General features: G+C 40.8%; 1 protein-coding gene across 1 annotated transcript; it reads left to right on the top strand.

The window, feature by feature from the left end:
* The first annotated feature begins 1,875 nt into the window (after positions 1–1,875).
* On the top strand, positions 1,876–14,078 carry fgb (fibrinogen beta chain). Its single transcript, XM_043697894.1, has 8 exons — positions 1,876–2,053; positions 4,220–4,435; positions 6,646–6,829; positions 6,968–7,198; positions 7,296–7,409; positions 7,555–7,677; positions 11,394–11,679; positions 13,631–14,078. Exons 1-8 carry the CDS (start codon positions 1,931–1,933, stop codon positions 13,905–13,907), a joined length of 1,554 nt encoding a protein of 517 aa, XP_043553829.1. The 5' UTR covers positions 1,876–1,930; the 3' UTR covers positions 13,908–14,078.
* The last annotated feature ends 10,300 nt before the right edge of the window (positions 14,079–24,378 follow it).

The raw sequence follows: 24,378 nt of genomic DNA on the forward strand, positions 1-24,378 counted from the left end.
TTATAACAGCACAGGAATAGTTTATAATGATGAGGTAGTTACACAATGGTAACGTCAACGGGCTAGTAATCTTGCGGCTAATATTCTTGGAACATTGATTCAAATCCCATCATACCAACAATCAATGACTTTTGTAAAAACCCAGTGGCAGAGGTAGATCCCCTTGAACCCGACTACAGTGGACTAAGAGATTGCATGTCTTCCTTCCAGAAGAGAAAGTCAAGTGCTAACTATGAGGAATACATTTTGTGAAGAGCATGCATGTGACTGATTGTGATATGAAAAATATTTTGAATATGTTGAGGGTGAGTGCAAATATTGATTGTTCAGATAGGAATGCAAGGAGGTGACTGAGGGAGAGTTATGAATGGAGCTATTAACCATGTGGGTTTGAGGAATGCTGTACAGAAGAGTGCTGGGAAAGTCAGAGCATGAACATGTTACAGCACTCACCTTCCCTGCTCTGCGCCCGTGTTAATCAGCATGGCAAGGCAGCAGTAATAAGTGCCTGGTATCTTTGACTGAGGGGACAAAATGCTAAAAGGCAATGCAAAGTGAAGATGCTATGAGCATCCAGATGGGCTCTGAGTGAGATAGCACAATGACAGTGAGCAATGAGCCAGAAGATGCAGTCTGGTCAAGTCTATGAGCTGGGTACATATTCCTGAGCCAGAGAATATGAGCTGTGGCTTAGCAATGATAGTTGCTGCTGTAGCATTGAACTGAAAACATTTCCTGTAAGTTGATTGGAAATGTGCGATGAGGATTCTTAGCGATTTGCACATGTCAAATGCGAACATCCATAGACATGGAATGCATGTGATTGGTACCCATGGGACATACCCTGTGATATTGATGCCAGGTTTCCAACATGGAGGTTGTTTGGAGCAAGTGGTCAGCTGAATTGACCTGGTACATGTCCTGGCTTTCTTGTAAAGCTAGTTTGTTTAGCGAGTTTAGTAAGATGGGTGGCTAAATATTAATGAGGCGAGTTGTGGCATTAACAAGTCATTTAACATGTGTTAATCCAGATCAACTGGCATTTCATTGCTACTCAGTAAGAACCTTGCCAGGCCACTTGCAAAAAGCAGAAAAGGTGGAGTGAGATGATGTTAATGTCAGCGTGGGCCTTGTTGCACTGACCATCCAATTGTGCCACACATCTCACCATGGGCTTCCCTGGCCATCTTTCACATTCCTATAACAATTCTGCCTTTTGAGTCAATTCTTGGATCAGATTAGGAAGTTACATAGTTGCTGTGTGAATCCCTTGGAAAGTGTTGTGCCAAAATGTCTTCCTAATCTCAGAAAATTGCACTCTAAAATCCAATAGAAAATCTAAAGCATAATCATTGTTGACCACCAAGAGTAATATATATGCCTTTATGTGTTATTATCAAAGGAGACTGAACATGAAAAAAGCTTTTTAGAAAACCTCAGCAATTACAGTGTTAACCTTGTCAATAATGACAAACTGGAACAGGACACCATTTTCACCTTACTCATCCTCTGTACTATTGGTTAATTGTCCAGTTCCTGGATCCTGCAATTAAAATATGCCAACAGATATGATGCAATACATGGTGCATTTAAAAAAAGTCTGATTTATATTATTGAAACAAAAGTAATCCCCAGACATTTGAATATTTGTCAGTTTGTAAGTTGTAGTTTATTGCAAATTGTATGTGTTACAATAGTGAGGGGTGATACTACTGTTGTAATTATTAACCAGATTACATATGCAAGTGGTATTGTTAAATATTAACTAATTGATAAAAATTGATCATGTGGCAACCAACTCTTCCAATCCCTGTCCTCGATTTCCCAAGTCCAATGGCTGAAATATATAAAAAAAGAATAATACTGGAGCAAGGCTTTGAGAGAAACAAGTAGTGGGAAACCAGCAAAGAGAACACAGTACTTTAGCACCATGAAACTGACTTTGGTGTTTTTGTTCTGCATTACAGTAGTTCAAGCACAGTCTGATGACTATGATTATGGTGATGATGACACTCAGTCTGAGACACCAAGTGCTGAGTCACCAACTGCTGAGGTAAGAAATGTGAAAAATGTTGTGCTGTATTGTGATTTATAGTGATTCTCTGCACAGTAAACACATTTGTGCTCTAGTATTCTTTTGCTAAGTTCAAACATTTATTTGTTTTTAACATTCAGAAATAAGGACCGTGTTTATCTCCCATTGTTGATCAAGTTGAAATCGACAGAATGAGTAATAAAAGAGTACTAGTAGGGTGCCCCTATATGAGTTAAAATTGCCTATGTCCTGTGGCTCAGTTAACATGGCATTATACATTTGTACGAAGGAGATAAAGCTATTCAGTAATACACAATGGCATCTGAAATAATCTAAATTTGATTTTGAGTGTGAGGTCACTACCAGATATAAGTCTCAAATGAGCTGCCAGAGGAAGTGGTGGAGGCTGGTACAATTACAACATTTACAAGACATCTGGATGGATACATGAATAGGAAGGCTTTAGAGGGTATGGGCCAAGCGCTGGCAAATGAAACTAGATTAGGTTAGGATATCTGGTCGGCATGGATGGGTTGGACCAAAGGGTCTGTTTCCATGATCTACAGTTTCCATGACTCTATGACTAAATAAAATTGAACATTCAAAAGTTTGCAGTGGCTGTAAATATCTTCCATGATATATAAACATAAGTGCAGAGTTCAGTCCCTCAAATAAACTGAATAATTCCTTAATTAAAATAGGAATCGCATGTGGACACATTAATCCTTCATAGGCTAGTATCATGCAACTTAATTTGCAGCCTAACACTATAACGTCAATAAATAGCTATTGACGAGCAAGCTAACATTAAAAGTTACAGCAACATTATAATGCTAGCCAGAAGATTTTTCCACATATGTTTAACTAGCTGAGGCTGCTTTGAGATTTTTCTTAATAGAGGTAATAGCTGAGCTGGCTTTGTAACTCAGTGCCAGTGATTTACTTAATTGTCAAAGCAAGTGTTGATTTCATATATCAGGATAAAATGGGCTCAATTGTTAGAGTTAAAGATCACACGACACCAGGTTACAATCCAACAGGTTTATTTGAAAGCTTTCGGAGCACTGCTCCATCGTCAGTTACCTCATGGGGCAGGATCATGGAACACAGAATTTATTGTAAAAAATCAATGCAACTGATGCGATGTATTGAACAAACGTAGATTGCCTTTAAGTCTTAATCACTTTAGAATGGGGATGCAGGTTTCAATTGATTCAAATGTAAATCCAAGAATTTCTTTCAAGTCACAGTCCTGAGTTAACTTAAGGTTTTATCAGTGGATGAAGGTGAAATCTCAGCTTAGACAATGCATAAAAGGCATGAGGTTAGAGTCTGTCTGTATCCCAACCTTCAGTCAGATGCACACCCTCTCACAGGCATATACTCCGTCACACTATCAAACACGCACAAGGCACGCATACACTCACACATACCCTCTCTCTCTCTCACACACACACACAGACACATACACACACGTATACACACATTAACCCTCTCCCTCACACACATACATGCATGTGCACACACATATGTCCATGGGGTGCATTTGCATTTGCAGATTTATATTTGCAGATTTATATTTTGTTCCAAAGCACACAATCTTTAGGCAGTCAGTCCATGTGACATTTTATAAATTCCTACTTTGGAAATAGAACCAGTCTGACTCAAGGTTGGGATACAGACAGACTCCGATCTCACACCTTCAGTGCATTGTCTGAGCTGAGATGTCACCTTTTCTCATTCACTGATAAAACCTTAAGTTGTCTTGGGACTGTGACTTGAAAGAAATTCTAAGATTTACATATGAATCCATTGAAACCTGCATTTCCATTCTAAATGTTTAAAGGCTGAACAGCAGTCTAGGTTTGTCTAGTACATCGCATCAGTTGTATGACACTTTGATCTTTTACCATAAATTCAGTGTCCCATGATCCTGCCCCACTAGCTCCCTGACAAAGGACCCATGCTCCAAAAGCTTGTACTTCCAAATAAACCTGTTGCACTGTAACCTGGTGTTGTGTGATTTTTAACTTTGTCCACCCCAGTTCAACACTGGTACCTCCACATCAATTATCAAAGCCTTTCTAACTCTCAGATTTTTGCTGAATTAAAATTAAAAAGTAAGGAGTCATAAAGCAGTCAGCAATGTGATGCTTTCATGTAGCTCAATGTTCTCTTCCATAGCCTGCAAAGAAAGTAGAAAATCCTCGTGGACACAGACCACATTTTGGAGACGAAAGCATCTACAGAAGAACTCAACCACTTCCCAGTGGTGGAAGAACTTATGAAAGAAAAACGAGCTATAGAAATCAGCCCACTCCATCCACACAACGATCTGCCATTGTTGAGGAGAGTATAAACTTGGATGCAGGAGAATGCACTCATTTAAATCCGGAAAAGGTAAGGCCCGCCAATTTACAGGATGTAGTGCATTGGACTGAATCTAGCATCTAGAAAGCTTTACCACCAAGATGGAGATCTCAAAATTGAGTTGATGGGTAGTGGGCCTGTGGGGCTAACCTTACCAGCAATGACCAATTGAGTGGCTGCTGCCAGGATTACCATCTACAGTACTTGAGGATAGTAGCCCACTTTTCGATGCGGGACCACTTTGCATTATCTGGCAGCAATGGATTTTCATTCAACTGCAGCCAATAAAGGGTGGTGGGCCCTCAACATCAGACTTGAAACCATTACCAAACCTGAACTCACCTCCCCTAGGGTTAGTGAGTGTGAGAGACCTCATGAGAGCTTTTTTTTGATGTTTCAAATTTTTCAGAAAGTCTTCAGTCGCTTACTCCATCTTGTGACTCTATCCATTTATCCTGTCTACATCAGCATTACATCAGCAGCTTTCAAATCAGATGGTGGTGCTGCTTATCTGCCATTGTTTCAGGACTTCCTCGTAATCCACCCCTCACCCGCCAAACTCCTGTACCCCTGTAATTAGACAGTGTACCATCCATCTTCTTCAATTGAACAGCTAGTGTACCTTTAGCCATAATTGGTCTCTTGGTCAAAACTTGCATCAGACATGTGCTGGTGTGATGTATGGACAGGAACTGGAACTGCTTCTGGCATCAGAGCAAAGATTCAGCCAGGGTCTGTCTGGCAGATGAGCTGAAACACTGCTTATGTTTGCCTAGGGTGGTTTGCCTGGATGGCCTTTGATATGGAGACAATATGGAGTTGAAATCTCATCTTAGGTTTAAATAGGAAATTGCTGGCAATATGATAGATCCTGGGGGAATAACTGCAAAAATGGATTGATTTAGTGGCATAGTGATAACATTTGTGGGTGATGATGGTGGTTTCAGTCTTCCCAAAAGCAAAGGGAAGAAAGTGTAGTTTAACCATTGATGGATGTCAGACAAACAGTATGACACTGGAGAGAACTGGTGGAGAATGAAGCTTGGTTGTCAAGGTGGTCAGGAACACTGCAGGTGTAAATGTACAAAAAGCTAGTTGAAAGCCAATGTAACTGGCTGGGGAGAGTCTGCATTACATTATTGTCAATGTCAGTCAAACGGTGTCTTACGTTTCGTCACCTCAGTTCCTTCATTGTGCTGACCTCGGAACATTATTTATATCTTCCTGTCATTGTGCATCACATTTGGAGACTGATGCCTTTTACACAAAATCACATGAAACTTTGCACAGGCGTCAGAAAAAAACTAGATCCATGCCTCAAATTCTTTAAAATAACAGAATTTCCCAAAGACCAATGGATGGTAGGTTGCCTGAGCAGTAGTGTATGCTAATAATATGCTCTAACAAGGAACCTAAAGGTCTCCAATTAACTTGTTCATGGCTATTGATTTGTACATCTTGCAAATCAAAGGCCAACCTCCAAGAAGCACTTGTGATTGTGAGGATTCATGCCCCAACATGTGAGACATGATTTGTTGTCCATAAGCACAAAGTAGGAATAAAAAAGGGAAGTGATGATGGGCCAGTTCATCAATATTTTGGCATTGCACAGATTACTTTGTTGAAGCATCTGCCGAGCAATGCCACTAAGACTGCTATCGGTGCTCTTGGGGCTGTACTTTGAAAGATCCAAGAGGGACAGACAGGAAGGACATTGAGGAGTCAAGAAAGTAAGTGCTTTTCCTGTCGCAGGAGTGACAAAGAGAATTTGTGCTTGGCAGCTTGGATTTCTGTGTGGAGCTAATAGCCAGAAGGACTGCAGTTTTGACCAGTGCGGATTCTGAGTGAAAGGCCTTGCCAAAGAAAGGGTCCTAGTGAGCATTTGGCATCTGGCAATGACCTGAACCCAAAAATACAGGAAGGCTTGGGATAGGTCAAGCAGAGCACAGTTTGGTTGAACTCTGTCTTGCTTGCTGCTATCTGGAGAGGGGTGACTAACATGGCCCAAGTATCCAGATTACTAAGTACCTGTTTACGTAACTAGAACCAGAACAGTTGAAATCTTTGTATTTGGAAGTGATCTTGTATCACTTAAGTAAACTGAATGTCAGAGAACAAGTTGAAATGTCATTCCAACTAAAAGCTAAAAACTTTTTACCCAATAATACAACAAGCAATTAAATTTTCCTGATCTTTCTGATATAAGCTTTCTCATATCCCTTTATCGATTTCCATTTAAGGGAACATTGTGTCCAACTGGCTGTGAACTGAGGACTAGGCTTCTGAAGGAGGAAAAGGATTTAAAACCAGCCATTGATAACTTAGCAGTGGAAGTTTCAAATCTTACTCGGTCTACAAACACGATGCATGTTTACATTGAAAATGTAGATCGTGAAATGCAATGGCGAGAAACACAGTACACAGGTACAGATTCCCTCTATTTTAGGGAGCAATCCATTCTGCCAACATCGGTTTGTTCAATCAATCCTGGAAAATAAACCAGTGTCGCGGTACCAATGGAAAGTTTATACAATTCATAGTAATGCATATATGTCTCTGCAGGGAATTATAAAGTACTGGATTCATACAATACAGAGCTGGAAAACCATTTTGCATTGATAAATAACACAGTAAACAACCGCATGCTTTCATCAACCATCAATACGATGCATTCTGTTTTGGAGATTCTCAACCAAAAGCTGCGTGTTCTTAGAGGAGCAGTATTGACACAAATAGATCACTGTAAGATGCCGTGCACTGTTACTTGTAATATCCCAGTGATATCAGGAAAAGGTAAAGATTTGTCATAACGTTCAACTCCTTTTTATTGCTATATTTCTCCATTTTTTCACTATTACAATATGAGTTTGCATGCATCTTTATTTTGCAGAATGTAACGACATTTATGAGAAAGGTGGTACAGAATCTCAAATGTACTTAATCAGACCAGACCCTTCTAAAGCACCCTACAAGATTTACTGTGACATGGTAACAGCAGAAGGAGGTACCTATCTTGTGCATCATAAAATATTATTTTCTAGCAAATTATTTTAGCTTCTGTATGTCATTTAATTATACGAATGACATATAAGAGACTTATATAACTTCCAAATACTTTTTTGATTTGTAACAATAAAAATGTTTTCCAGGGTGGGCACTGATTCAAAACAGACAGGATGGTAGTGTTGATTTTGGCAGATCTTGGGATGCCTACAAAAATGGATTCGGTAATATTGCATTCGATTCAGGAAAAGGGTTTTGCGATACCCCAGGTGAGTTTGTTAAAATTGCTCATAAACATTAACGACTTGTTCAAAAAAGCATGGCAAAGCTTACTGCAGTGTCAAGTCCAACTAAAAATGAAAATTTTCAAGGAAAATCATTACAAAATAAAGGTTCAATTGTAGTCATTTAAAACAAAAATCTTTCTTGAGGTATAGGTAGCACTGGCTACACTAACATTTATTGCCTATCACTAATTGTCCAGCATGTGGTTAAGGGTCACAAATAGATAAGCGTGGCAAAATTTCTTCCTGAAAGGATATTAGAGAACCAGATAGGGTTTTGCAACAATCAACAGTGGTTACATGTTCACCATTAGGCTAACTTTTATTCTAAACTTTTTTTTAAAGTTAAAATCAAATTTCACCACTGCCATGATAGGATTCAAACCTATGGTTGTCAGATCAGTGACATTACCACTATGCCACTGTCTCCTTCTGTTTTGAGCATAAATTTGTCCTCATATAGTCCTTGAGCCCCACAAAAAGCTTTGTAAATTCTGTTTTAATTATGTCTATAGGAGCTATTTTATAGAAAATGTTTCTATGAAGTCCTGAAAATAAATTGGCTGCTTTCCAAATCTCACATCCACAAGTTTTCCATGACCTGGAGAAAATAAACAGAAATGTATAAAATCAGGGGTATATCTACAGTAAACAAGCATTTAGGTGTGTTTAATCCTCAGGTGATTGGCTACGTGGGTTTTCTCTGGGTGCTCCGATTTCCTCCTACAGTCCAAAGGTATGCAGGTTAGATAGATGAACCATGGGAATGCTCTTTGGGGAGTTAGTGTGGATTCAATGTGCCATTTGGCCTACTTCCACACTGTAGGCATTCTCAGATGCTATGGTGAGAAATCTATTAATGTTGACAGCTGATACGTGGTATTCACAAATAGCCAGTTGAACGTATGATATGGAGGAGCCGGTGTTGGACTGGCGTGGACAAAGTTAAAAATCAAACAATACCAGGTTGTAGTCCAACAGGCTTTATTTTTGGAAGCACCAGCTTTTGGAGCACTGTTCCTTCATCAGGTAGTTTTGGAACAGGATCATAAGGCACAGAAGTATTGCAAAAGATTGCAGTGTCATGCGACTGAAATGATATATTGAACAAACTAGATTGTTATTGAGTTTTTCATCTTTTAGAATGGGTTGCAGGTTTCAGTTCATTAATATGTAAATCCCAGAGCTTCTTTTAAATTATATTCTTGAGATAACTTAAGATCTTATACAAAAAAGGTGACATCTCAGCTCAGACAATGCATTAAAGGTGAAGGCAGGGCAGGTATCAGTGGGGAACACTTCGGGCCCAGCGACCATAATTCTATTAGTTTTAAGATAGTGATGGAAAAGGATAGATCAGGTCTAAAAGTTGTAGTTGAAAATTTGAGAAGGGCCAATTTTGACAGTATTAGGCAAGAACGTTCAAAAGCTAATTGGGGGCAAATGTTCGCAGGTAAAGGGATGACTGGAAAAGGAGAAGCCTTCAGAAATGAGATAATGAGAGCCCAGAGAAAGTATATTCCTGTCAGGGTGAAAGGGAAGGCTGGCAGGTATAGGGAATGCTGGATGTCTAAAAAAATTAAGAGTTTGGTTAAGAAAAAGAAGAAAGCATATGTCAGAGTGACGCTCCGAAAGCTAGTGTGCTTCCAATTAAATCTGTTGGACTATAACCTGGTGTTGTGTGATTTTTAACTCTGCAAATATAAGTCTGCAAATACAAATTCATCCCAAAGACTTATATATGTGTATGTGTATGCATGAGAGAGAAAGAGAGAGACAGAGTTAGTGTGTGCATGTGAGTGTGTGCGTATGATTGTGAGTGTACGTATGAGGGTACGTGTTTGTGTGTGTGTGCAAGTTTGGTAAAATGTGTGTGTGAGTGTGATGGAGTATAAGACTGTGAGTGGGTGTGCGCGTGGGTGTGAGTGTGGGACATGTATGTGTGTGCGTATGAGGTAGAATGTGTGTATGAGAGAGGGTTTTTTAAGAATGTGAGTATGTAAAAGAGTATGAATGTGTGCTTGTGTGTGTGTGAGAGAGTGGAAAGTGTGGTGTGGTCACCTGTAGTGTGACATGAACCTAAGTTGATGCCATCCTCATAGGTACCGAACTTGGCTATCAACGTCTGTTTGGCCATTTTGCGTGGCTGCTTGTCCCAAAGTCTGCCTTGGAGGATGGTCACCCTACCATCGAGACCAAATGGCCTGGTCTGCTGAAGTGTTCCCTGACAGGGAGGGAACACCCTGTCTAGTGATTGTTGTGCGGTGTCGATTCACAAGTTGTCATAGTGTCTGTTTGGTCTTGCCAATGTACCATGCCTTGGGGCATCCTTGTTGTCCTGAAGGCTGGGCAATTTTCAGTGAACAATGGTCTGTTTAAGGTTTGACAGTTGTTTAAAGGCGAGACGTTGAGGCATGGGAAGGTCTTGGCGAGGTGCTCATCCTCAGGTGTTGTTGGCTGTGAAGCACATGGCATAGTAGATAAAGGTAGTGGACAATGTATCCCTGTTTACCTACCTTTTCAAGTTCTGATGGACTTATCCCACATTTTTCAGGACTCCTAATTTTTGCTTATAATTACCATCATTTTTGTTTTTATCTTTTTATATATTCTCAGATGATTTATATTTGGAAGGAGATCAGCTCCTAATACTCTACTTTTTTTATTTGTTCATGTAACATGGACATCATTGGCTTCAGCCAATATTTTTTGCTTATTCCTAATTGCCCTTGAGAAGGTACTGGTGGGCTGTCTTCATGAACCATTACAGCCCACAGTCTTGTTGGGGATGAACTTGTAATGAAGTAATAGGTACAAATGGTACCTTTATTTTGACATTAGTATCTGGTAACCTTAACTCTTCAAAGCAGCGCATGGCTTTGCAAATAGGTCAAAAATGTAATGAATTAAATCGAACTGATAAAATATTGTGCAAGTCATTTTCAATGCATATACTTTGTTTTGGCTGTTGTTAATGTTCTTGCTTTCTCTCCTTAAGGTGTTGACTGCCTCCGATAATGTGTTTTGGCAATTTATTTATTTGAAGGAAGCATCACAGATGAGATAATCTTATTTTTATCAGATGTTCTTTCATTTACATTATCCAGTGGTAAACTGCTTGCCCTGGTTTTCCCTCCTGAACCCAGGAAGTGCAGCACTAATTTTAATGCATATCAAGTTCAACCTCTTCAGCCAAAAGCTGACTCATGCTAAGATACAATAACAGCAGAGCAAGACTTCTCACTCATTTTAAAAAGTGGAAATATGTATTAGTGAGATCCATCTGCTCAACTTCCCTTCTGTCCCAATGAAAAAGTTGACTTCTTCAAGGGATTTGGCTCAATTTTTTAATTGTGAAATATTATAATTTTTACTGCACACAAGCGACTTTGCTGCAAGTGGGAATGCTGCTGGCTATGCAACTGTGGGAAGATGTATCTGAAGCTAAATTTAATCTTGTTCTCACTAGACATCCCTATTTGTACATTTCTCAGGATTGGCCAATAGGTTATGATTAAGAGAATAAACCCTGAAAGAATAAACCAACTGAGATCTTTTAACACAGCCCCAATCAGGAATTGAGAATAGGGTAAAAATCCGATCTGGGTAAAAATCCTTTTTGTGTATTAGAGCCCAATATACTTTATTCTTGCTGCCGTTCTATGGAATCAAAGTTGTTCTGCTTCTAAACTTTCTTGCAGGTGAATACTGGCTGGGAAATGATCGAATCAGTCAACTGACAAGATCTAAGCCTACAGAGCTCTTTTTTGAGATGCAAGACTGGGAGAATGAGCAACTTAGAGCACATTATGCCACATTTATTGTACAAAATGAGGTCAACAATTATCGCCTGACAGTTAATGGCTACTCAGGAACAGCTGGCAATACTCTTTTGGAAGGGGCTAAAATGCTCATCGGCATTAACAGGACAATGACAATTCATCAGAACATGAAGTTCAGTACATATAATAGAGACAACGATGGATGGTAAGTCTTGGGAAAGAGGTTGTGCTATTTAAGTTTTTGAGAGAAAGTGAGGGCTGCAGATGCTGGAGATCAGAGCTGAAAATGTGTTGCTGGAAAAGCGCAGCAGGTCAGGCAGCATCCAAGGAACAGGAGAATCGACGTTTCGGGCATAAGCCCTTCTTCAGGAAGGCTATTTAAGTTTTTAACCAGTTTTGCCTGGGTTTAAAAGTCTAAGGGGCAAATGTTGCCTTTGGTATTTAAATTCAGAAATTTCCTTGCCAACACATATATCCAAAATGTAGGTGCACCAGCAATATTCCAGCAGTTAATTTTACCCATTGGAAATAGAGCAATCAGCTTCCTATATTTTTATAACCTGAAATTCCCCTTTGATATTTCTTCATCTCACTACCAATCATACAACGTTAAAAATGTTCGAAATAATCATCCTTTAATTTTGCCTTTGAACACCTTCCCTATTCTTTTCTCTTTGCATCACCGTTCCTCATGTGAACCACCTTGTGATATTTTGGTACCCACCTTTTATTTGGGCGCAAATTGACAAAGTCTGGAGCTAGGGCCACTGGAACTGTGGCATGACAGAGCTGGGGGATTTTTGATTTGGTACTTACAAGATACTTGCTTAGCCTAAATTGGAACTGGGTATGTGTAATCACATTGCTTTGATTTAGATGAAGTTATCTGACTGACCCTCAGCTGAGGATTGATTATTCTGGATTTATTATGAATGGATTAGTGACTTTTTTAAAACTTGCACAAAATAATTCTATCTGAACATATTATTTAGTTCATTAACAGAGCAAAATTTCTCTTTCCAAGTTTAGCAGTGCTTTTATGTTACAACCTCAGTGTTGGTATATGTAGCAGCTGCAAAAGGTACAGGATGTGATTTGAGTATTAGAACCAGATACAAAAAAATGCAAGAGATATTTGGGCAGGTTGGGAAACATCTCTGGAGAGAGAAAAATGTGATTTTTCAAGTCAGGTATGACTCTTCATAACATAAACAGAATCTGCTTTGGAATGTGATTCTGTTCTCTGGGAAAACATATTGGTTGACCCTCTTGAAAAGTCCAATCCGAGGTGCTCTAGCTGCAATTAATATCAATTTAAAAATTCAAATAAACTTGGTAAACATATAATTCTAGCATAATGCATCTTACATTTTAAAATTTTATTTCTTTGCCTTTTTAAGTGGCCGAAGAATTAATCCTAATGTAATGCTTGCCTATTTGAGTGGTAACACTTAAAGCATTTACCATGCTTGGATTTTTCAGTTTAATTTCAAAATCTGGAGGGCTCATGGAATTCTGGATAAGTCAGGAATATGGGCTTTAAAATTATGCCACGCAATAGTAACATATAGTTGTGTAAAATGTCAAGGTGAAATTTAAAATAGAGGTGAACCAATTTAAAATAAATAATTCTGGACCTCTGTTTATAAAATCCTATCAAACTATTAGCAGTAGTATCGGAGTGGGTGGCACAGTGGTTAGCACTGCTGCCTCACAGTGCCAGAGACCCGGGTTCAATTCCCACCTTGGGTGACTCTCTGTGTGGAGTTTGTACATTGCCTGTGTGGGTTTCCTCCCACAATCCAAAAATGTGCAGGTTAGCTGAATTGGCCATGCTAAATAGCCCGTAGTGTTGGGTAAATGTAGGGGAATGGGTCCGGGTGGGTTGCGCTTCAGTGGGTCGGTGTGGACTTGTTGGGCTGAAGGCCCTGTTTCCACACACTGTAAGTAATCTAATAGCAGATAATACATCTGTTTCCAAAAGAACAAAATCCACTAAGGAGTTATATTGGTATGTGTTACTAAAAACCGCATTAACACATTGTCTATTGTAATCTTGTCCTTTTCCTTTCCTTTTACTCATCTAACGGTAATTTGTACCATTTCAATGTATTTCAACACAAATTGGGGATCTGACATCATTTTACCATTGACAGGGAACCTGGAAACCCAGACAAACAATGTGCCAGAGAAGATGGCGGTGGCTGGTGGTATAATCGCTGTCATTCTGCAAATCCAAATGGGAGATATTATTGGGGCGGAAATTACACAAAAGCTTTGGCAAAACATGGCACCGATGACGGGATTGTGTGGATGGATGCAAGAGGATCTTGGTATTCTATGAAGAAAATGAGCATGAAAATCCGGCCAGCAGTCTCATCAAGTGGTGCACAGGAGCAAATACCTCAATCATTCTTTGAACCCAAATCATAGGATAAAAAGCCCAGAAATGCTTTAAACAAAAATAAATTTTATGAAGATTTCATACTTTTTCTTTAAAATTTCTAATCTCTCAGTATGCTATTGAGAAGATTATGGTATGAGTATTCAAGTCTAAAATGATAGTGAATTCCTGAATGCATTAAAATATGTAAACCATTAAAAGATTGGACAGGTTTTTACCATAACTTTGGGATCTCCACATTGGGATGAAATGAAGAGTCCTGTATTCAGTTTTAGCAGTGAGACTGGCTGCACAGCTTTCCAGGATTTGCCCTCCCTATTGACCGCCTCCAGGTTTGTATCCAACTAGAAATGATGGGTAGACTCCTGTTCTGCTGGTCCAATCAGAGAACTGGGAATTGGACTCTTAACAGTTCTATCTGGAAAGCTGGAAGTACCTCTGAAGAGAGATCACAATGAAAACCCTTTGGTTGGAATGTTTGGACTTCCAGAAAAACCCTTTCCTTCATGTGGCATCTATAATGAACCATGGAATCTATAGGTCCAATGGCCCCTGGGATGCCATAGAGAGATGCCTCCAGAAATGGTGGGTAGGCCATTCTGAAACAAGAAAATCATTGGAAAGAATCAATCCCAATTGGTCACCCAACACTTAGATTGACTGCTTGCCTCTGCAAGTTTTACGGAGCAGGAAAATCGACGTTTCAGACCAGAGCCCTTCATCAGGATTCCTAATGAAGGACTCTGGCCCGAAACATCGATTTTCCTGCTCCTCGGATGCTGCCTGACCTGCTGTGCTTTTCGAGCAACATACTCTCAACTCTGATCTCCAGCATCCGGAAACCTCAATGTCCCCTCTGCAATTTTTCACCCTTCTTCACTGTGGAGGGTATAGATCAGGGAGATCGCTCATAAAGCTTTCTCCTATTCTCTTATCTTGTGTCCATGTCTATCACTGTGGAACCATGGGTAGATTCAATAGGTCAATATGCCCATTGGCAAAATGATTTCCATTGTTGATTGAATGTTGAAGGTGGAATCTTGTATTTGCAACAGCTCCCATTATAACTGAAACACCAGGCAGGGCATAGGCAATTTTGGATCCATAGTCATTTTTATATGGCCCAATTTCACACTGCATTAGTTTTACAGTATATGAATAGGCATCCAATCTGAATCTACACTACTCATTCTGGAAAACTTGTGTTAAAACAATGAATCTTTCAAGCTACTACCCTTCACCAATGGGAAAAGCATTCAGTTTTGTTTTGTTTTTCATTCTTTCATGATGTGCAGATATCTTTGGCTTGTCCAACATTCTTTGCCCATCTGGAATTGCCCTTTAACAGATAACAGTGAGCCATTTTAGAATCATAGGATGGAAACGAACTCTTTGGTTCAACTCATCCATGCTGATCAGGCATCCCAATTTGACCTAGCTCCATTTGCAAGCATTTATCCCATATCCCTGTAAACCCTTCCGATTTGTATATTCATCCAGATGTCTTTTAAATGTTATAATTGCATCCATCTTTACCGCTTTTTCTGGCAGGTCATTCCATACGTGCACCACCCTCTGCATGAAAAAGTTGCCCCTTAGGTCCTCTTAAATCTTTCCCCCTCACCTTAAACCTATCTCCACTAGTTTTGATCTCCCCGAGCTTTGATAAACATGCCTTGGTGGTTCATCCTATCCATGTCCCTCATGATTATATAAATCGCTATGAAGTCAACCTTCAGTTTCCAATACTCCAAAGAAAAAGCTCAAGTTTATTCAGACTCTCCCCATAATGCCAACCCTCCAGTCCTGGCAACATCTATGTGAATCTTTTCAGCACTCTGTCAAGTTTCACAACTTCCTTCTTGGAGAAGAATGACCAGAACAAGATGCAGTATTCCAAAAGCAGCTTCACCAGTGTCCTGTACAGCTACAATGTGACATCTCAACTCCAGTTATGACAATGAAGGCAAGCGTGCCAAACACCTTCTTCACCACCATGTCTCCTTGCAACTCTAGTTACAAGCAACTGTGCACCTGCACCAGTAGGACTCTTTGTTTGGCAACACTCCCTGCAGTCTATCTGGTGTAGGAACATCCACAACTCTTTGGGAGGGAATTTCAACTTTTTGAAGATAATGAAGGATTGATGATTTGGTTCTAAGTCATGGCCTGAGAAATGGGCTGCTATACCCATTAGGGAGGCCTACACTCATTGGCTGAGCAGCCTGTCAATCTGGATGGTCTGTACCCAAAGCAACCAATCTGCTTATTGACAAGATCATCAGCCAATGATTGTTATTAATGTTGTTAACTATCCAGCTAAGGGCATGTTGTATGTGCCACCAGTGCTGACTTCAGTGACTTTCATCGTGAGCATTCGTTATGTGTGGCAAGGCTGTGATGGGGAGTCATCATGATAGCGTTTGGGAAGTCATCTTGCTTCAACATGATGACTGAGACACTTGCAGCAAAGGAATGGCAGGGGAAGAAAGCATCATGACTGGTGCTAGGTAGTGGGCATCCAGCCAACATGATTTGGGTGTGGTCACACACCAATACATGCTGAATGAGTGATAGCCAATTTGATTTCATTACACCTCCCCAGTGATATGTGGGCTTGCAATGTTCTTATCAAGGCTCTCAACACCATGGTGAAGCAACTGCCCTGGCAAAGCCAAAGTTACATGGCTGCCTTATCCTCCCATGTCTGTTTATTTAGACAGAGGACAGTAAATCCCATTTCCTGGTGTACTGGGCCTCTGTGTCCTCTTAAATGGAAGGCAATGAAAGGCAAATTAAAAGATCTTAGCAGCAAAAACAGAAATTGCTGGTGAAACTCAGCAGGACTAGCAGCATCTGTGGGAAAAAGGCAGTGTTCACGTTTTGAGTCCAGCTCGGAAGAAATTGCATTTATGCTGAAGATGAATTTGGGTGGAGGAGCATGGGTGTAGGTGCAATGAGGGGTGAGCCCAGAGACAGAGAATGAGAGGGAGAAATATGAAGGGGATTATCGACAGCAGGCCAGGCTGGACGAGGAGCTGAATAAGTAATAATGAGAGCTGAGAGTGGGAAAGATTAGGGGAGTTGTGCTGAGTGCAATCCATATCATGACAGGACCAAGCAGTGGGGGTGGGTAATGCAAAATGGAAGGATGGAATCAGGCTCTAAAGTTATCGAACTCAAATTTGTGTCTGAGAGGGTGCAGGATCCACAAAGTGGAAAGTGAGATGATGTTCTTCAAGCTTACACTTGCTACAACATTACAGCAAGCCTGAGGCAGAAAGCCTGATGTGACAACATGGTGGTGTGTTGAAGTTGCAGGCAACTGGAAACTCTGGGTCACTTTTGTGGGCAGAGTGCAGGTGTTCTGCAAAATAGTCACCCAGTCTGCATTTTATCTTTCCAATGATGAGGAGACCACATTGTGAGCAGCAAATGCAGTAGACTAGGTTGAGGGAAGAACAGTAAGTCGCTGCTTCACCTCCAAGGTATGTCTGAGGCCTTGGATACAGAGGAGGGAGGAAACAAACGAGTGGGTGTTACACCTTCTGCAATAGCATGGAAAGATGCTGTGGGGATCTGACGGTGGGGAGGTGTTAGGAATGGTGGTGGAGTGGAACAACATTTTCCAGATTGGTAAAGGAGGGAGGAGAATATATGTATGGTCATGGAGTTGGCAGAAATGGTGGCTAATGATTGTTTGGATTTGGAGGCTAGTGGGGTTGTAAGTGAGGACCAGAGCGACCTATTGTATGGGAAGAAAGGGAAGAGGTAAGTGATGAAGTGCAGGGGATGGTTGAGGGCCCAGTAAACAATGGTGCTGGGAATCCTTGGTTGAGGAAAAAGATGGACATTTCTGAGGAGCTCCTTTGGAAGTTGGCATTGTCAAAAAAGGTCAGCCTAGAAAGATCAAATCTGTAGAAATTGAGGGAGATGGTTTCCTTGATGGCTGTTCTCTCACTGCTCTGAAATTGTAAACTGAGGATCTGGTATTGTTCAACCACCAGCTCTGTGGTAAAATGCAGTCACTGCAGACACTGCAGTTGGTTGAGGGGGAGGTAGAAGTTTTTTAGTGAAAATCCTAAGTGGGTAAAATCTCTTGCAGAAAGCTGATCTCCTACTCCTTTCTCTGTGAGCTGTTTGTGTTCCATACCCCTCTTGTCTGTGAGTTAGCGGCAAGAGAAAAAGAAATGAAACTGTTTGAATTACGATTAAAAGCAGGAGAAGAGAAAAAGAACAAAAGGCTCTCGCAGAACAAAAAAGAAAAGGGCAGAATCACTTTGGCAGAACAAAAAGCAAGAAAGAGAGAGAGAGAGAGAAAAGAAAGACAGAAGGAGAAAGAGGAAAGGAAGAAAGTGAGGGAATTTGAACTTCAGAAATTGGCACTTAGACAGGAAGGTCAGTATAAAAGGATGGAGATGAAGGCTGAAGGTAAGCTTAGTGAGGAAGAGAGTGAGGGTAACCAAAGCCATGGCAGCCAAAGGCCTGGTGGGAATCTGTCTAAATATATTCAAGCATTGCCTAAATTTGATGAAAAGGATGTAGAAACATTTTTCATCTCATTTGAAAAAGTGGCCAAACCAATGCAGTGGCCAGTGACCATGTGGTTAGAGCAGAGAGTTAAAACAGCAAAATTGGCAGCTGAAATAGCTGATGATTATGAGTTGGTTCATAAATCAAGGTTTGGCTTTCAAAATCAATTTCAATCCATGAGGAAAAGAAACTGGGGAAAAGAGAAATCCTCATATGGAAAGGGAAAGGTAGGTCTCAGTGAAGATCATAAGGATAACTTACCACAGGGTAAAAAGGAAACCTTTGAAGGGGAAAGAGAAGTTAAAAAAAACTCTAGCGTTTCACTGCAATAAAGTAGGCCACATGACATCACAATGTTGGTGGGTGAGGAAAAGCACTAGGAAGCCAAATATAGGAAAACAGGATAAGTCAGTGAGTTTTGTTGGACTGATAATGGAAAGCACAGTGGGCTAAGAAGCTGCACCAGAATGTACAACCTGGTCAGAGGTTGGTTAAGGAGGAAGTGCCAGATATTCTTAAAGCACATAGAACACAGAACATAGAATGTTACAGCTCAGAACAGGCCCTTCAGCCCTCAATGTTATTCTGACCTGTGAATCCATTCTGAAGCCCATCTAACCTGCATCGTTCCATTATTATCCATATGTATGTTCAATGCCCATTTAAGTGCCCTTAACGTCAGTGAGTCTACCAATGTTGCAGGCAGGCCATTCCATGCCCCTATTACTCTCTGAATAAAGAAACTACCCCGATATCTGTGCTAAATCTATCACTCCTCAATTTAAAATTATGTCCCCTCGTGTAGACTTTACTATCCGAGGAAAAAGGCTCTCACTGTCCACCCTATCTAACTGTCTGATGATCTATTACATCTCGATTAAGTCACCTCTAAATTTGCTTCTCTCCAATGAAAACAGCCTCAGTTCCCTCAGCCTTTCTTCATAAGACCTTCCTTCCATACCAGGCAACATCCTAGTAAATCTCCTCTGAATCCTTTCCAAAGCTTCCACATCCTTCCTATAATGCTGTGACTAGAACTGCACCCAATACTTCAGGTGTGGCCTTACTAGTGCCTTGTCCAGCTGAAGCATGATCTCGTGGCTCTGAAACTCAATCCCCCCACCAATAAATACCAACACACCATATGCCTTCTTAACAACCCTATCAACCTGGGTGGCAACTTTCAGGGATTTATGCACCTGGACACTGACATATCTCTGTTCATCCACACTGCCCAGAATTTTACCATTAGCCCAGTACTCTGCATTCCTGTTATTTCTTCCAAAGTGAACTACCGCCCACGTTTCTACATTAAACTCCATTTGCCACTTCTCAGCCCAGTTCTACATCTTATCTATGTCCCTCTGTAACCCACAACATCCTTTGGCACTGTCTACAACTCTGCCTACCTTAGTGTCTTCTGCAAAGTTACTAACCCATCCTTCTACACTCAGATCTAGATCATCGATAAAAATGACAAACAACAGTGCCCCAAAACAGATCCTTGTGACACACCACTGGTAACTGAGCTCCAGGATGAACATTTCCCACCAACCATAACCCTTGTCTTCTTTCAGCTAGCCAATTTCTGATCCAATTCACTAAATCACCTTCAATCCTGAAACTCCATATTTTGTGCAATAATTTTGTCCACCGTGTGGAACCTTATAAAACACCTTACTGAAGTCCATATACACCACATCAACTGCTTTACCTTCATCCACCTGTTTTGTCACCTTCTCGAAGAACTCAATGAGGTTAGTTAGAAATGGCCTACCCTTCACAAAACCATGTTGACTATCCCTAATCAAATTATTCCTTTCCAGATGAGTATAAATCCTATCGCTTATAACCCTTTCCAACACCTTACCCACAACCAAAGTAAGGCTCACTTACCAGGGTTGTCTCATCTCCCCTTCTTAAACAACATTTGCTATCCTCCGGTCTTCTGGCACTCCTACCTTTTTTTAAAAAGATCAAATCCAAAGGCTGTACAATCTCCTTCCTGGCTTTCCAGTGAATCAGAGGATAAATCCCATCCGGCTCAGGGGTCTTATCTATTTTCAGATCTTTCAAAATTGCTAAAACATCCTCTTTGTCAAACTCAATCCCATCTAATCTAGTAACCTGTATCTCCGTGTTCTCACTAACATTGCCCTTTTCCAATGTGAATGCTGAAATAAGTATTCATTAAGAGCATCCCCTATATTCTCAGATTCCACACACAACTTCCCACTACTATCTTTGATTGGCCCTAATCTTACTCTAGTGATTCTATTATTCCTGATATACCTATAGAAGGCCTTAGGGTTTTCCTTGATCCTATCCACCACCAACTTCTCTTGTTCCCTCCCTGATCATCTTAGCTCATTCTTTAGATCTTTTCCGGCTAACCTATAACTCTCAAGCCCCCTAACTGAGCCTTCATGCCTCATCCTCACATAAACCTTCTTCTTCCTCTTGGCAAGAGCTTCAACATCTTTAGTAAACCATGGCTCCCTCTCTCGACAATTACCTTCCTGTCTAATAGGTATATACACTTATCAAGGACCTGCAGTAACTCTTCCTTCAATAAGCTCCACATAAGCTCCCGCCTCAGGCGACTGACTGTGTGGAGTTTGCACGTTCTCCCCGTGTCTGCGTGGGTTTCCTCCGGGTGCTCTGGTTTCCTCCCACAGTCCAAAGATGTGCAGGTCAGGTGAATTGGCCATGCTAAATTGCCTGTAGTGTTAGGTAAGGGGTAAATGTAGGCGTATGGGTGGGTTGCACTTCGGCGGGTCGGTGTGGACTTGTTGGGCCGAAGGGCCTGTTTCCACACTATAATGTAATCTAATCTAAAATCTAATCTAATTTCAAGAGTGTCCATCCCCTGCAGTTTCCTTCCCTATCCTATGCATCCTAAATCTTGCCTAATCACATCATAATTGCCTTTGCCTCAGTTATACCTCTTTCCCTGTGATATATACCTAACCCTCCCCATTGCTATTGTAAACATAATCGAATTATGGTCACTATCACCAAAGTGCTCACCTACCTCCAAAGCCCTGGCCATGATCATTCCCCAGTACCAAATCCAATATGACATCACCCCTTGTTGGCCTGTCTAGATACTGTGTCAGAAAACCCTCCTGCACACATTGAACAAAAATTGTCTCATCTAAACTACTTGAACTATAGTAGTCCAAGTCAATACTGGGGAAGTTAAAGTCCCTTAGAACAACTACCTTGTTATTTTTGCTCCTATCGAGAATCATCTTTGCTATTCTTTCCCCTACATCCCTGGAACAATTCAGAAGCCTATAGAAAACTCCCAACAGGGTAACCTCTCCTTTCCAGTTTCTAACCTCAGCCCAAGCTACCTCAGTTGTTGAGTCCTCAAATGTTATCTCAGCTATGTAATACTACCCTTGATTCACAAGGCTACACCCCCCTCTTTTACCATCTTCTCTGTTCTTGTTGAACCATCTAAATCCCAGAATCTGCAACAGCCATTCCTGTCCATCCTCTAGCCATGTCTCTGAAATGGCCACATCGAAATCCCAGGTGCAAGTTCACCCACCTTCTTCTGGATGCTCCTGGCATTGAAGCACACACATTTCAAACCAACATCCTGACTGTTGGTGCACTCTTGTGACCTTGCAAATCCATCCCTGACCTCACTACCCTCAACCTCCTGTACACTGGAACTAAAATTCAGGTTTCCATCCCCCTGCTGCATTAGTTTAAACCCCCCTGAAGAGCATTTGCAAATTTACCTCCCAGGATATTGGTACCCCTCTGGTTCAGGTGAAGACCATCCTGTTTGTAGAGGTCCCACCTTCCTCAGAAAGAGCCCCAATTATCCAAGAAGCTAAAACCCTCTCTCCTGCACCATCCCTGTAGCCACGTGTTCTGCTCTGCTCTCTCCCTGTTCCTTGCTTCACTACCATGTGGCACAAACAACAAACCAGTGGTAACAACTTTGCTTGTTCTAGCTCTAAGCTTCCACCCTAGCTCCCTGAATTTCTGCCTTAGATCCCCACCTTTCTTCTGATCTATGTCATTGGTGCCTATGTGGACCCAACAACTTGGGGCTGCTCCCCCTCCCCCTCAAAGATCCCAAAAACACAATCAGAGACATCACGAACCCTGGCACCTGGGAGGCAACACACCAACCGTGAATCTCTCTCGTTTCTGTCCCCCTAACTATGTAGTCCCCAATGATGAAAGCTCTGCTCCTCTTCCCCCTTCCCCTCTGAGCAACAAGGACAGACTGCGCCAGAGACCTGCGACCCATTGCTTATCCCTGATAAATCATCATCTCCTCCCCCAACAGCTTCCAAAACGGCATGCTCGTTGTTGAGGGGAACAACCACAGGAGACCCCTGCACTGCCTGCCTGTTCCCTTTCCTACCCCTGAAGTAACCCATCTACCTTCTTCAAATGGCTGTGGAGTAACTACCTCCTTGTAACCTCTCAATAATTGTGTGGTAACAAGTTCACAAAGTCACCAGTTGAACAGGAGAGATCAAAGAGTACCGATAAGCAAGTTGAAGTGGAATTAGCAGAGACTCTGTTTGATCAAATGGTTGAGACAAAACAGGAGCAGATAGATGACAAAGCAGACATCTTTAGTTCAGAGAAATTAACTGAGTTACAGCTGAAAGATGAGAAACTAAACCAATTATTTCAAAAAGCACACATAGATAGACAATCTAGATGTATCCTGGTATGCTGTTATCTTAAAAATGATGTTTTAATGAGAAAATGGAGACCATCAAATTTTCAGGCAGATGAAAAATGGGCAGAGGTCGAAGAGGTAGAAAGTTGCAAAAGGCATTGCAAGATTTACAATTAAAAATCCAAGCTTCAAAGCCATAAATATTTTCTTCCAATCCATTGTCAAATTGGGGCTAAGCTCCAAAAGCTGGAAGTATCCGAAACTTTAAAAAGGAAAGAAAGAAGTTGGAAGAGGTGAATTAATAAGTGTTATTGAAAGTTTATAAGTACCAACAGGTAAGATCTTTGTTGAAATGCCAACTTGCAACACATAAAAACTATCAACATTGTTATTGGTGCAACATGTTTTAAAAATCTTCATTGAGCTTTTCATTGCCAAAATCGTATTTTACATCTTTGTTATGCAGCTGAATTGCTGGTTACCATAAACCAGCTTTGAACCCTTTGTGTTTGACACCAATAACCCCCACATAAAAAACTGCTGCCCACAAACCAGCAACTATTAGCAAATATATGATTTGCATTCATAAAATATTAACAATAACAAATTGTATTTATACAGGACCTTTAGCATATTAAAACATTTCAGGGCAGCTCATGGGTACATTATAAAGCAAGGATATAACACTGCATTACATAGGAGATATTAGGATAGATAACTAAAATTCTGGTCAGAGAAATACGTTATAGTTTATTATAGCAGGAAAGCATGGTGCAGAGGCAAAGAGGTTTATGGAACAAACTCAATACCCAGGTAACTGAAAACACAGCTGGCAAAACAACTAAAGTCAGCAATGCTAAAGAGATCAGACTGAAAGAATTTCAGATATATTAGATAATTGTGAGGCTGGAGAAGGTTACAGAAATAGGGTGGTGAGGGACCATGGAGGGATTTCAAAGCAAGAAATAGAATTTTACAATCAAAATGTTGTTTGACTGGGAGATCAATAATGTTGTTTAACTGGAAGATCAGTGAGCACAGGGATGATGAATAAAAGGGATTTGGCATCAGTTTGAAAACAAGTAGCAGAAGTTTGGAAATATACTTAAGTTTATGAAGCAGAGAATGAGCGAGGCTGGCCAAGCATGTGAGAATAGTCAAGTCTCGAAGTAAGAAAGACATGAATATGAATTTCAGGAGAAGTTGAGCTGAATCAGGGGTGGAGTCAAAAAGTGTGATGCTGGAAAAGCACAGGCACTCAGGCAGCATCCGAGGAGTAGGAGAGTCGATGTTTCGAGCATAAACTC

The sequence above is a fragment of the Chiloscyllium plagiosum genome, chromosome 1 (genome assembly GCF_004010195.1).
Source record: "Chiloscyllium plagiosum isolate BGI_BamShark_2017 chromosome 1, ASM401019v2, whole genome shotgun sequence".
NCBI classification, from domain to species: domain Eukaryota; kingdom Metazoa; phylum Chordata; class Chondrichthyes; order Orectolobiformes; family Hemiscylliidae; genus Chiloscyllium; species Chiloscyllium plagiosum.

Coding starts and splice junctions, on each gene's coding strand:
- fgb (XM_043697894.1), top strand. CDS start 1,931: ATGAAACTGACTTTGGTGTTTTTGTTCTGCATTACAGTAGTTCAAGCA. Junction 2,054..4,219: donor CTGAGTCACCAACTGCTGAG/GTAAGAAATGTG, acceptor TCTCTTCCATAG/CCTGCAAAGAAAGTAGAAAA. Junction 11,680..13,630: donor AATAGAGACAACGATGGATG/GTAAGTCTTGGG, acceptor TACCATTGACAG/GGAACCTGGAAACCCAGACA.